Source organism: Peromyscus californicus, unplaced genomic scaffold (genome assembly GCF_007827085.1).
Source record: "Peromyscus californicus insignis strain IS unplaced genomic scaffold, ASM782708v3 Scaffold_9__1_contigs__length_137607984, whole genome shotgun sequence".
In the NCBI taxonomy this organism is placed as follows: Eukaryota; Metazoa; Chordata; class Mammalia; order Rodentia; family Cricetidae; genus Peromyscus; species Peromyscus californicus.
In genome coordinates this window covers 97,794,895-97,809,943 of record NW_026294617.1, presented here as the reverse complement: position 1 = coordinate 97,809,943, position 15,049 = coordinate 97,794,895, and the positions used below count along the sequence as shown (strand labels likewise).

The 15,049-nt window shown below is 41.1% G+C and overlaps 1 protein-coding gene across 49 annotated transcripts in view; it reads left to right on the top strand.

The window, feature by feature from the left end:
• Positions 1-15,049, top strand: part of LOC128105112 (uncharacterized) — a 211,601-nt gene that overhangs the window by 163,060 nt on the left and 33,492 nt on the right. For 23 of the 49 annotated variants that reach the window (XR_008216229.1, XR_008216224.1, XR_008216220.1 and 20 more), the window contains one exon: positions 912-3,715. The exons of 7 other annotated variants lie outside the window; for them this stretch is intronic. Coding sequence is in view for 2 of the 42 variants with exons in the window: in XM_052729986.1 (XP_052585946.1) it covers positions 5,061-5,312; positions 6,328-6,466; positions 9,525-9,596 (463 nt within the window). In the remaining 40 variants the exon portion in view is untranslated. Of the gene's footprint in view, positions 1-911; positions 3,716-5,060; positions 5,313-6,327; positions 6,467-9,524; positions 9,715-15,049 lie in introns of those variants that run through there. 19 more of the 49 variants (XR_008216237.1, XR_008216234.1, XR_008216227.1 and 16 more) reach the window with 5 other exon arrangements.

Here is a 15,049-nt window from a genome sequence, read left to right as displayed (position 1 = left end):
GTCAAACTGTCCTGAGAGACTGGCTGATTCAGCAAGCTCTGGGTTCAAGTGAGAGACTCTGCCTCAGATAGAGTAAGAGGCTTCATATACACACTGATAAGTATGTGCATAAGCGCCCTTACAAGGAGCATCCACACATATGTGAACATGCATATACACACATGTAGATACTACACACACACATTTATATGCCTAAAATATATGACTTAAAACTACTTGTTTTACAGAGGAGATCTCCAGGAGGAAACTGAGAATGGGGGGGCAATAGAGGGAAGGGGAGAGGAGATGAGAACATAAGGGAACAGGATGGTCGAGCTGGGCCAGGGATGGAGTGGGAGAACAATGAAAGAGTTATTTTGATAAAGGAGGACATTACAGGCTAAGGGAGAAACCTGGTTACTGTGGTATGGTCTTTATGTCAAATGTGTTGCTGATTGGTCAATAAATAAATCACTGATTGGCCCGTGGCCAGGCAGGAAGTATAGGCGGGACAAGGAGGAGAATAGAGCTGGGAAGTGGAAGGCTCAGGGAAGAGACACGGCCAGCCGCCATCAGGATAAGGAAGATGTAAAGTACCGGTAAGCCACAAGCCACGTGGCAAGGTATAGATTAATAGAAATGGATTAATTTAAGCTGTGAGAACAGTTAACAAGAAGCCTGCCACGGCCATACAGTTTGTAACCAATATAAGTCTCTGTGTTTACTTGATCGGGTTTGAGCGGCTTGGGACTGGCGGGTGAGAGATTTGTCCAGACTGTGGGCCAGGCAGGAAAACTCTAGCAACACCTGGTGCTAGAGAAATTCCCAGGAATCTACAAGGATGACCCCAGATTACACTACTAGCAATAATGAGAGGGTGCCTGAATTGACCTACCCTGGTAATCATATTGGTGAATACCCTGTCATCATAGAGCCTTCATCCAGGAAGCAGATGCAGAGATCCACAGCCAAGCACAGGCTGAGCTCTAGGAGTCCAGTCAAAGAGAGGGAAGAGGGAGTATATGAGCAAGGGGGGTCAAGATCATGAAGGGAAATCTACAGAGACAACTGAACAAGCACATAGGAACTCATGAACTTCAGACCAACAGCTGTGGAGCCTGTATGGGACTGGACTAGGCCCTCTGCACAAGCAAGACAGTTGTGTAGCTTGGTCTGTTTGAGGGGTCTCTGGCAGTGTGATCAGGTTCTATCCCTGGTGCATGAGCTGGCTTTTTGGAGCCCATTACGTATGGTCGGACACCTTGCTCATCCTCGATGCAAGGGGGAGGGGGGCTTAGTCTTGCTTCAACTGAATGTACTAGGCTTAGCTGTACCCCCATGGGAGAATTCACTGCCCACCTCATGGGAGGAGGGGATGAGGCGGGGAAGGTGGGGGTAGGGGAGCGAGAGAAGGGATGAGGAGATATCTGTGATTGGTATGTAAAATGAATAAAAAAATTAAAAAAACTACTTGTTTTAAATCAATGAGTCTTAAAACTTTACAAACAATGGTTCTGTATTGATTATTCAAGGGTATAACTGGCATCATATTTATGCAATATTTCTGAAAAATTAAAACATTATATACTTGATTTATTAGTTTATATACCACTTCTGTTAGCCACCCTCTAAGACACATGCCATTGATTTTCATATTCTGGTGTTGATGTCCTTGTGTGGTTCCCCTGACAATGTGTCAGCAATGGCTTTTGTGATAGATAGTATCCTGGAAAAAGGAGGATATGTTTGTACCAAGGCTCAATCAAGTAAGAGTTTGCCACTACTGAGAATAAAATACCCTGTTCTTGGGGACTGGAAGTAAGAGAACCAATTTTGGATACCAGTGACCATGTAAAAGTCAAGCATGGCTGTGCATCCCCGTAACGCCAGTCCTTGTGCAGTGAGGTGGACACAGGACTATTGAGGCTTGCATATTTGGCCGATTACCAGAAATACTATGATCTTCAGGTTCAGTGAGACACCTTATCTCAAGGGAATAAGGTAAAGAGTAATAGAGATAGCCATCTCTGTCTCTGTCTCTGTCTCTCTCTGTCTCTCTCTGTCTCTCTCTCTCTCTCTCACACACACACACACACACACACACTCCAGATGAATGAATATTATGAGCCCTTTGCTATATGCAGTTCCTTCTGCTGTGAATTTCAATGAATAAAAACACAGATTTGATCTCCTGGCTCCTACTATTCATACCATAAACAAAGACAAGCAGTTCTAGAGACAGATTCCTCTACTATCCACCTTAGACTTTCCTCTGTCTTCACTCAGCTATTGGATCACTGCATTCTTCTCCCTTTGGGAAACCATCTGTTTGGAAACTTGGTCTCAGAATGTATCCATGGTCTTCTCACATGGGTTTATCCTAGTGTTTCTCTCCTCTGTTCACTTGGTCCTGTCTTCTAGGAATTCATTGTTGAAATTACCTATTATCTGCTGGCATTCTTTAATTACTGGCTGGTCTCCTTCCTAATTTTTTCTATTCATTATTTAATTCATTGAAGTAAATTCTATTAACAAGACAGTATCTCTACCTTTAAAGTAGTGACAGATGTGAACCAGGAATGCACAGTCTCTCCATTCTAATTTTGGCATCCCATAGACATTGATTCCCAGAGCCAACTTCATTTCCTCTTCTGCCAGCACTGAGAGCTCCTAGCTGCCCACTTAAGGATCCCTGGAACCAACTTTAGTTGGCCACATTAGGTTTTTTTGTAGGTGTGATAAACTACCTAACAAAGACAATTGAGAGGGGTGGTTTTACGTTTTGGTTCACAGTTTGGGAGGTCTCATTTCATAGCCTTGGGTTCACTGATTCTCAGTCCATGATGACATGGAACACCATAGAACAAAAGCTACTCATTGTGAGGGCTGACAGAAGCAGAAAGAACAAAAGGCATCAGGGACCAGGCACAATCCTCAAAGGTGTACCCCTAGTGACTCTTCTGCTGCTAGTCTCCAGTTTCCAAAATTTCCCTTCCATCCCCAAATAGTTACGCCAGCCAAGGATCAGTCATTCACCACATGTGCCTACAAGGAACACTTCAGATTCAAACCATTATTCTAGCCAATCATAATTCAGTCCATCAAGCCCAGTTTATTCAAATTTTGAATAAAATTAAATTAAATTCTCATTTCTGTTTTCATTAGACTTATGCCAAGGTGGTAATATTTTACAGGAAAATTCTGGGTGATTTTTAAACTACATAGAGTTTTATCAAGTGACAACCTGTATTCTGTCTGAAACCTGTCATAGTCTGTAGAGGAAGGTCAGGTTCCTCATGATGGTTTATCAAGGAAGGATTTTCAGAGACAATTGTATTTTGAGTTTGATTTTAAATACACAATGAGTTTTGGATAGGCCAACAGAGGGAAGAATTTGGATTGTGTGTGCACAAAAAAATGGTGGTGGATAGGGTTTTCCTGGGGGACCATGAGCTCAATAGGAGAGAAAGGAGGGGAGGGGATTAAAGACAGTTGTAGGGGCAAGTTGTGAGCATCAAATCAAATAATATATTCAGAAGAATTTTGTAGACTTCAAAGTACCCTAGCTATATGGTAAAGTATTGGTACAATACTAGAGACTGTGGTGGTGCCGTGAAATAATATTTGATTTGGGGCTTTGTTATTGCTTTCAAAGAAAAGAGTTTTTGAAGATCATTGCTTTGTATAGCTCTCCTCCACGTTCCATTGCCTGTAGCTATCTTTCTTATTGACTTCTTTGCAGCCATCTTGAGTACAAATGGTGAAACTGAAGAAAAAGCCCCCATGCTTTGCTCTCACTCCCTTTAAAGATTCCTCATCTCTTTAAGAGTTTAGACCTTTTTATAACTGTGTCAGCTCAACTCCCAGCTGGCCTACCTAGCCTGAAGGTTTGTTTACCACTCAGCGGGGATTTGCTTACCACCTGGTAAGAGAAGAGTCAAGAAGATAAAAGCCAATCATGGAAGTAGAAAGACACTACTGGATAGAGAATACCAAGAAAATAGGTTTAGAAGCATCAGGGTCCAACCAGGGTTGACATTTGTAATACCACGGTGACCCCGGGAAGCCTGCTGAACACACGTGGTATATCACTTTATTGTGGAAGTTGTTACATATCTGCTGCATCTCCTAACATCACGTGCACCTGACAAACATGGAATATTGAACTTTCAGGTTTAAAAAGTCTGCTTTGACTTCATTTGTCTCACATCTCTAGATATGCTCTCTTTTGGCTCCCTCTTTAGGTTGGCTGCTCAGACTCAAGCTGGGGACAATGTCTGACTTGGGTGGATTAAGAGTTAATAAAGTACAATTCATCTTTCTGTGCAGATATAATGAGGTTTAGCTCTAGTGGAGTTTTTCAGTAATTTCAGCAATAAACCAAGCTGGAGATACAATGAAGTCATAACCTGACGTCTGAACGGATCAAGGCATTTTTAGCAATATTTTATTATTTGGTAATTGCTGCTCTGATGATGGTGTGGATATTGTTATTTTTCACTAATTAGAATAGCCAAATAGCCAGAAATTCTAGCTCTCAGAGCTTGAAAATGAAAGGTTTCGGTGTAGGAGTATTTATAGGCTAATGTGTATTTTTTTTATATAACTTAGGAAAATGATAAAGGTGGTTGAATTATTTTGCTCCTGAAGTCACTGAAGATCCTTTTTTAGCCATTTCAGAGTCTCTATAAAGGATACTTCTGATCTTGCTAATTCACTTGAGTATAGAGTGAGATAAATGCTTTTGGAGTACTAAAAAATTCAAATATATATTTTCTATTGAACTGGTTGTTTATGACTAGAGGCAACTACTTCTTAGTGGTTAGACAGTTTGTTTATGAATTATACCAGGGAATAAATAGGTGAATCCTTCAGAATATTTTAAACTGAAATTTATGATCATTCAACATCATTAAAATATATTAATGAATCCTTCATTCAACAGACATTTATTGACACCTACGAGTCCTAATAACCACATTAGCCAGAGGTATTTTTCAAATGCCAACATCTAGAAATTAGGTAGAAAACAGTGAACTAATTGCTGCAGCTTAGCAATGGGTAGGTAATTATTTTTCTAGAAAACCCATGTGGTACTTTTTGTGCACTGCTGGAGAGAAACACTTTTGTTTATTGGGAGTTCCCAATAAAGGTCATTCAAGATGGAGAACCAAGAGCAGTCCTGGGAAAGCGCGAAGTCTGAGAACAAGAAGGGCTCCTGGAAAGGGACTGTTTGTGACTCTTTTCTATGCTGCTGCTGTGCTTCAAACCCTGCCAGCCTCTAGGCAGACTGCAGAGACATTGCAAAGAGGGCGAGTAAAGCTGGCAGAAAGGTGAGTGTATCCTGGGGGGTCTGTGGGAGGAGGCTGGGGGATGATTAGAGTTTATTAACAACCTCAAGGAATTCCCTTCACATCTTTTTTAGGGACCCAATTTTGCCACTTACTCCTCACTGACCTCTTTAACCTTCAGCCTTTTTCTCCCTTCCAATTAATTTTTAAAATATTTCTACAAGAAACCATATTACCAATCTCCTACTTGGACTAAAATATTGAAATAACTTCTTTATGAGCTGCAGACTGACTTGAGGCATCTTACTTTTTTTCAATTTATGTTCATTACTTGCTAGTGATTTGAATTCCATCAAGTGGACAGTGTATAACCTATCCTCTGCACACCTACTTACCTCTTGAATCTAGGGAGTCATTCACTCACCTTATAGGAATTGTGGGTAGTAACTTGGGTACTATATTGGATGTTGTTAATACAACAATAAATAGCTAATCTATAGAAGGAACCCAGACCCTAAAGAGAATGTATGCATATAAGGAAATACAATACAATCCCAGAAATCCTATCAGGCAAGAATGCACAGAGCGGTGTGGGAGCCCAGAGGAAGTTAGCAGTTTCAGGTTCCCAGAAGGTTATGAATGACAAATGGTGCTGGAAGAGTGTGGCAATGATGGATGGATACATGCACATGCACACACATGCACACACACACACACACACACACACACACACACACACACACACACACATCCACACACACACACATCCACACACAAAGATAAAGTATGGTTTTAAAAATAGAAAATACCTTGATAAAGTCTTAGAGCTTACAGTGAGAAATTAAACACAAGAGTAAATGGTCAAAACATATTGAGATATAGTTTTGAATAGAGATAAATTGAGAGATTCTCTAAAGTCTAGACTCTAGATTTTTAGAGTCTAGAAGATAATAGATAACAAAGAAAGCTGATAGGAGGTTCCCAGTCCAAACTACACAAAGCGATTGCATTCAAAGTACCTTAGTGAGATCAGTGAAGAATAGTCTTTAAAGCCTAGAATGAAGACAGACTCCAAGATGCTGAGTCGTACTCAAGGCCCAGTGATGATGCCTGAACTCAAGTTGGAGCCTGAGTTATTTACCAAGGAAATGCAAACCGAGTGTGAACTCGCGAAAATCCCATGTGATTATTACAAGGTAAGACTACAGGCAAGCGCCATGTGACTATCCCAGGGTAAGGAATATAAGAATCCCATAGATGATGTTAACTTGTGCTGCCACTGCTTCCTAAATTGTCTATAGTTTTAGGTTTGATTGCTTCTTTCACCTAAAGTCTGTTTAAAAAGAGGAGTTGGGCTGCTAGTGAGTAAGGGTTCACGGGGGTGGGATACAGGGCATCCATTCCTTGCCTATGATGGCTGCAACTGAGCTGTTTGCTTCCAGCCAACAGTCTTCAGTGTTAGACCTCATTTCAGAAAGCTACATGGGTTCTGAGGGTAGGTGGAGATATGGTGAGGACAGAAGGTTTTGTCTTTGCCTGGATGAAGATGTAATTATTTTTCATATCAGCCCTCTTATGGGTGATAATAACATCATACTACAGACCCAGAACATGTAAGAGTTTTTTGTTTAAGTTTTTTTTATATTTATTTATTGTGTGGGTGTGGCTTGCAGGAATTGGCTCTCTCCTTCCACCACATGTGTTGGAGTGAACTAATTCAGGTCATCAGGCTTGACACCCGGTGCTCTTACCCACACAACCATCTTACCAGCCCTAGAAGAAGAGTTTCTTTTGGCTTAAGTGTATAGAGTTACAAAGTTTAGAGGATGTGTCTGATGATGTGTCAGAGTCCTAAAGCAGCATAGAACATTACAATGGCTTTTTTTTTCGTGTGTGTGTGTGTGTGTGTGTGTGTGTGTGTGAGTGATCTTTCTCTCTCATCCTATAAAATTTTCAATAATGGAAGCTCTGCCTCAGTGATTTCATTCTAATCACCTCCCTCAGTGATTTCATTCTAATCACCTCTGAAGACTCCATCCACCTCATGCCACCAGGGGCAAAGTTTCCTCCCTTAAGATCCAGCTTGAGTTCAATGTCAAGTCATATGCAAATAGTAGCACTGTTCTGCCCTGTGCAATCTTGCTGGTCAACTCCCCACTTCCTTCTCTTTCTATGGAGCTTTTGTTGTGACTCTATTCCCACTTGGCTTCTTCCTTCCTTCCTTCCTTCCTTCCTTTCTTTCTTTCTTTCTTTCTTTCTTTCTTTCTTTCTTTCTTTCTTTCTTTCTTTCTTTCTTTCTTGTGCAAATACCTCGCCATCCTGGTTTGCTGGTATCTTCGTTTTCTCTAACTCACATATCCCTTGCCTTTCTAGGGCTGCTTTTAAAATGTGTTTTCATATTTCTTCTCTGACTTTGTTGAGGTTTTTGTAAGGGCAGAGGGGTGGGCATATGTGTTTTGTCAGCTATTTGTTTTATTATCTGCTTCATACCCACCATGCCTTTATAACATAAGGAAACTATTATTTATTAAGCTGGCTTCACAGCCACACATTAACGGCTTACTAGATTTAAGTACAGTTAGGGTAGAAACTGTTGTTTTCTGACATACCTGGTACTTAAGGCTGGTATCAGTCCCCCAGGAAAACAATCAGGAACAGCATTTTGTGTCTCTGTCTGAAAGGATTCCATCTGCTACAATGTTCCACACTCCCACCCCAGTCATCTTGGTGAGGTACTTCAAGGCTACCTTTACTGACCATGACTTACATGCAATGTTGTCACTTTAGCAAAGGAAGGACTTTCTTCATAGTCTAGTAGATAACTTGGATTTGTGTGATTGTGTCACAGTGTCTAAATGCCCCCTTCTTTCTATTTAAGTCTAGAGCAGAACATAGAAAAGATTCAAAGACACTACTTAGAGAGTTTTATTAATGGCTCCTGGGATCTGGGATCCTGGTGTATGTGATTTCAAATCAAAACAAAAGGAATTGCTGTAGATTGGATATTAAAGTAGCCTGTGGCAGCAGAGGAAGAGGGTGTTCCAGTTTATCAGTGACTGGAGAGGGGATAAATAGTAGGAATCTGAAGTCATTTATTTTTAAAGTATCCATGCCTAACTTCTTGCAAACACTGAAGAGATTTAAATCAGAGAGGCTGCTGTGTTCCCTTCAAGTGTAGAAGCTGAGGCTTAGCAACTGTGAGCAGGAATCCACCAGAGAGGTGATGCCTATGCTCAGTGTTCCAGCTAAGTACGAAGAAGGAAAGCTTCCACCATCTGCCAGTTACAGAACAACTGCCCATGCCACCAACGTCAGCAAGGTCTCTTATTCAGCAGTCACCCACAGAATGGGGAGTTCTGCCCAGGCAAACAGAGACATCACCCAGACCCTTTTCCTTGACTTCATGCTTCTGCCTAACCTGGGAAGCTGAAAAGACAGACACAAGGAGCCTATGTGCAAGATGGAGCTGAGAACAGTATCTGGCTCTCAGTAAGATATTGAAGAGAGACCGATACCCTGGAGACTCAGTGCTCAGAGAACATTGCAAGAGACGATGTTAAAGAGTATAGAGGGGAGTGCTGGGGACCTGGCTGTTATTTTCTCAATTCAGAGAAAAATCTGTATTACAGTTGCTTCACAGGTACACCTTTCTTATTCTCCATGTTTTAATTTTTCAAAGAAACACTAACAGAAGGGCAAACTCCACTCTCCCTCGGTCTGATTTGCTATATAACACCACTGTATTCACCCCTCTCTCTGCCATATGCTCTTAGAGTCGATAGCATTGATAACCCACGGGCTAAGAGTTTCAGCTCCACTACAGCCTGTTGTCCAAACTGACCGCTTTTGTTCCATTAACCGACGCTAGTCCCACTAGTTCAGGAACTTCAGCTGCTTTGTGGTCTTTGTGACATGAAAATGGAGGTGTGAAAGGAGAGAATGGAGGCCTCTGCATCAATAGCTTTTAAAAGCCTTCTGTGGTCCAACAGGTTCAGCCTGACCTAGGAACTTGTTACAATCTTATCTTCTCTGATTTAGCAAATGAAAATCTAGACCAGGGAGCCAGCAGCCTGCTTGCACTTCGATAAGCCCTCCGAAGGACTCCAAAGCATATTAAACACGAGGAGCCCAAGATGGACCAGGAAAGCTGACTTAATTATGCTGTGTATTAGTTATGGTTTCTATTGCTGTGATGAAACACCATCTGAAGCAACCTAAAAATGAAAGTATTTAATTGAGCGTATGGTTTCACAGGTTTGGAATCCACGATGCAAGAGCAAAGGGATGACGGCAGGAGCCAGTGAGAGGTCACATCTCCAGCCATAAGCAGAGGCAGAGAGAACACGGGGAATGGTCCCACAAAGCTTGCCTCCAGGAATGTGCCTCCTCCAACAAGCTTACATCTCCTGATTCTTCCTAAGTAGCTCCACCAAATGGAGACCAAGTATTTGAACCTCAGAGCCTATGGGGGGCATTCTTATCCAAGCAGCCACAAGCTGTATCAAAACTTTGCATTAAAATACATTTTTGTTGTTGTTGCTCCTTTAAGTACTGGGAGAGCTTGCTGGGCATACGAGAAATCATTTGGGAAGACTCTATTTTATCTGATCCTGTACTCACTTTGCTCGATGTTATTAAAATACCACACGGTATCCTTGAGAACAGATTGTTAGAAATCCGTTGCTTCAGCAGAGGTGAATGCTTGACAATTTGAATCTGGCTGAAATATTTCCTAGTGAGTAACCTTGAGCCCTGGCAACAGGAAGTCCTTGTTCTGAGTTTTATTTTATGCCCTACTGGTTATATGACCTTGAAAAAGTTGTTTAAAATGTCCAAGCCTCAGTTTCATTCATGTTTGACATTGTGAGGACAGTAAGAATCCTAGCCTTGTGATAGTACTGAGGGGATTTCCGAGAGTGTTATTGCATGCTAATGTAAGCAAAGTACTCAATTCAATGTTTGGCATACATGATTTCACAAGATGGGGATTATAATTGTGACTGGGATGTCCTCCACACAGCTTTACCCACAGCTCCTATGTCTTCTTCTGCTTTCAGAGAAAAAAGTTTTCTAGGGACCTGCTATAGGCCAAGAACTTCCAGAATACAGCTCTTCTTCAAGGCCATGGCTGTTTCAGGCTTCCCAAGAACTCACAAGGCTCCACATCAGAAGCTGATCCAGCTTTTCACGTTATTTTTGTATTTTATGATGGGGAATAAACCAGCCTTTGGCTAGGCAACCTTCAGGCCTTTGCCAGCAGCTGAGATTCTTGGAGGGATAGTGTGCCCTGGTAGGCTATGCAGACAGACTTCTCTTAAATATCCTGTCTTCTGTACCAAACTGATAATTTCCATCAAAGAAAACATTTAGCTTCTGCCATTGTATATTTGAATCTGAGTTAATAGTTAAAATACTACTACTAATAAATAGCGTATCATGCTAAGGTTATTAAGTAGAACATTTAGGTGATTTTTCTGAAGTAAAAGGGAGTATTTGAAGAACCAATTTCCCCTCAGCAGATGGTTTTTCAACTAGTCCCATCAAGGTTGAGAACAGAACAAAGCCAGGATCGCAGAGGAATTCAGAAGAGCAGCTGGAAAAGAATGGTGGTGAACCCCCAGCTCTGCTTCACCCCACTCCTGCAATGGTGTGGTGTGATTTATCCTTTGAAAGCCTTCATTAGCCTCATCTGGGAAAACAGTGTTGTGGGTGGGGGCATGAGAAACCAAGGTGTAACATTTATTTTGATGCCCAGTAAAGGAAAGACAGAAATTTTGTTTGTTGCATTTCATCTTTCAAGAAGGAAACCTGAAGGCAGAATTAGATGTGCACAGGATTAAGCAGGGGAGATGTTTGTAAAGGACAAATGAAGAAAGTAAGTGGAGACTACAAGAGGCGTCTGCCTCCGGAATGTTCTGGTACCTGAGAGGGGAGGAGGAGGAAGGCTTGTGCAAGATGACTCCCACACTCTGCATACTGCTCCAACTGTTTTTGTCTAGGCTACAGACATCTTCAAGACATATAAGACATAGTTATACTTTGGAACTTGATTTTATTCCACTGCAATGAGCATGGACTAGGACCCTGATATACTTACTAGCATCTAGGGGAGATGTGATTTTTTTCATCTTTTTCATATAGTTTTTAATTGATTCTTTGGAAATTTCATGCACTCCAATCCCACTCATGTCCCAGTCCTTCTATGTCCAACTTCCACCCTTGTAGCCTCCTTCCCCAATAAAAGGAAAAAAAAAAAAAAACACTTTGCTTTTCCGTCTTTTCTGCCTCTCCATCACGTATTCATTTGTTGTAGCATCCTCGGGAGCTGCTATGTATCGTGCAGTAGACACTTTTGCCCAAACAGCTTTACTTGCAAATATTCATTGCAATGAGTTGTTGGTCTGGTTCAAGGCCTCTGGCTTCTGGTACTCCATCAATACTGTTGCTTTCACTGAAATTTCTCTCAGAAATCCTGCTGTTGCCCTGAGTCATGGAGATCCTGTGGCTATTGTTCGTTCACACACTCTCGTAGGTCATAGATGGGGTAGATGTTGGAGTGGGCCAACTCAAAGCCCTGGGTGTGGGCCTGGGTTGTAGCTGAGTTGGTGTGTCCCAGCCTCCACTGGGGTTACCCTCCTTAGAAAAAGGTCAGGGCCAGCCCTCCTGAGTGCCGGGCCAGCAGGAGGTATGATTTTAATGTGGATTCAAAGGGACATTGCTGAGGCTGTCAGTCAATTATACTTCCCACAGAAGAAGATCTGAACAGTACATTTATACATCCACCAGGATGGATTGGAGATGTTTTGAATTACTGTGGACTGAACTCCACCCAAGAGAAGTAACCAAGGGACAGAGACACCTGGAATCCAGTTCCTGCCTGGTTGCTAAGCTATGTACCAATGGTACACACATACTTGGAGAGGGCACCTGCCTAGTTCACATGAAGGTCTATTAGGATCAGGGTCTCCAGCCAAGGCATCTTATGCCACATGAAAGCACACTATCTTTAAGCATAAAGCCTATGTATATGCATGTATGTACATATGTATGCCTCAAAGAGTCAGTAGTAGGGGCTGTCCAGTAAGAATCCACTCAAGTTGATGAGTAAAAATAGTGGCAATTGGTATGCATTAACTCATTCTCTGGAGGGAGAGACAGTAACTGGGGGCTCCCTTATGACTAAAAATGTGAGCTTTTGTAATTAGTCATTTGAATACAAGAGTGTCTCTTTTATTAGAAGCAGCCAAACTCACCACCTAGCAGGAAGGGTGAAGTTCTAAAGACTTAATTTATCTCTGCTACTTTGTACTCAGCAGTGTCTTCACAAATTGCCCATGAAGCAAAACGCAGTGAGGAAAGGCACATGGAAAGTTCCAGAGGAAAGCTTTGTGTTTACTCTGGGTGTGATTTTTCCATTTATTAACAGAAGGAACTGTATCAAAAATTTCTGTACTAGAAACAATGATTAAAAGCACCTTTTCATTTTATTCTAAAAAAGGGCAAAGCTATTAACACACACACACACACATACATACACACACACACACACACACACACACACACACACACACACACACGCTCATGCATACACAGAAGACCAATTGTATCAGGTTGTTCAACCCTCCAGAAACAGATGGCACAATGTGTCTTGGTACTGGCTGGTTTTTCGGAGCACAGACAATTGATGCAGGTTTGTGTGTGATCCATTCACATCATGGTCATGAATTAGTTAACAGTCTACATAATCTTCATGTGCTGCTCTAAGATTTCAGGTATTTTAAATCTAAATGAAGGCACTTTGCTTATCCTGTGTAAATGGAACTTACAAACAGAGCTGCAATTTCATTTAATAGCTATGAACCATTACTCTAATGGTTTGACAAATACCTATGAGGATAGACTGCAATATTTCATCCAAGAAAGGGCTGAATATTAAATAAATGTAACCTCCCAATGGGTTCTACTTTAACCCCCTACTAATTTTGGAGGAAGGACTTAAAAGCTGAAAGCATTTTAGAGTAAATGTTAGGGGTGGATGCAGCAGGTTCTGAGGTGCAGATTAGCACTTTATCCTGGTAATCACAAATCCTTTTCTCATCCGCCATTATCACTTCAAACTCATCATCATCGTAAAGTGTAGAACTTAACTCAGGAGTTGGGGACACCATCCCTTCATGTCTGACATCCTGCCAGGGGTTTCAACCATTAGCTAATTCGTCTCTTCCTCGCTCATGCTTATTGCATTCCTTGGAAAAACAAAACTAATATTTAACATTTATAGATCTCCTCTAGGATGGCAGCAATGCATCCGAGTGCATGCCTTGATAAGGTACAGAAGATGACTCATCTTTCTATGGTGAGAGATTAGCTCCAGCATGCTACATTCAATGACTAAAGCAATGCCAAGGGATTTTTTAAAATGAGAAAGCTCATAGGTTAGAAAACGTGAAGGTTGTGTGGAACCAGAAAAATGATTTCTATAATTATCTTCTGTAATTAAGGCAAATTTTGATGTTGGCTGATTATAGAGTGGATAAAAAAAATAGGACAATGCCCCAAGGACAGATGTGTTCAAGGAAATTTTTGATGAGAACAGGGACAGTGTTCATGCTGGGTACAATGTAGACTCAGTTTCATTTGATTCATGAACTTTTCTTCTCCCTGAGGACATGTCACTTGTAAGTACCACATGTGATTATTTATTCTGATGAAGAGGGTGGGGGCATCTGTGAAGACCTGCAAAATTGATCATGTTGGTAATAACCCAAGCGAAATAATGGCAACCGCAAACCCTTTAATTATAACTGGCTTTGAAAAAAAAAACCTGAAACTGCTTGTAATGGTTGCTTTCATTCTGTAGTTTTGTTTTGTGTTTGACAAGAGAAAAAAAAATGTGCTGAAAGCTGCTGATTATCCAGAAGCAATTACCAGGAAACCAATCAAAAGGCAATTTGGATTTTTAGAAAAGTGTGACTTATCAATTTATCCAATGGAGTTTTTTCTTTCCCCTCCCATTTCTAGCTAATTGGATGTGGTTTAAAAAATCATTTCACAAGAACACCGATGCTTTTTTCAAACTACTAAAACATACCAATAAGCCAGGCCAGAGATATGTCTTTCACTGTCAGAATAATTGCCCCTGCCACTACACCTATTCATTCCCTGAGACTCTTCTAGGTTTCCAGATTTCCTTGTGCTCAGTGGCTGCATCTGCAGATATCTAGGAATTGCTGTGAGGGAGCCCTTCCTTCAGCAACAAAGTGTGAGTGGGGTGCAGAGATGTGTTATGCTGGAAAAAAATAGTATCCCCTTGAAATTTCTAAATTACATAATATTTCTTCAAATGACAGGAAAAGGATATGAATGCATATAATGAACAGATCTGAGACAGAAATTAATCCCTTTTGTAGCATAATGAGGATTTAAAGAAAAATAAACAGTACATGAAGCATGATCTTCCACCCTTTCATGTCCCTAAGCTCCACCAGTGTACCCTGGATCTGTAACACGTGACATGTCTATGCAGTTGGAATAGTAGTAACTACCAGAACCCAATCATCTCTCTGCCTGTATATCTATCTCCATATCTATGCTATAGATATATATCTTTGTATATATATATATATATATATCCATATATATATATATTACAAATACTATAGCACTTAAGTCTTCAAAAATTTCCTCCCCCATACAGCTTGAGACTCTAGTGCATCCGTGCACACTCATGTAGACATGCACACACACACAAATACACACATGCACACACACACACACAC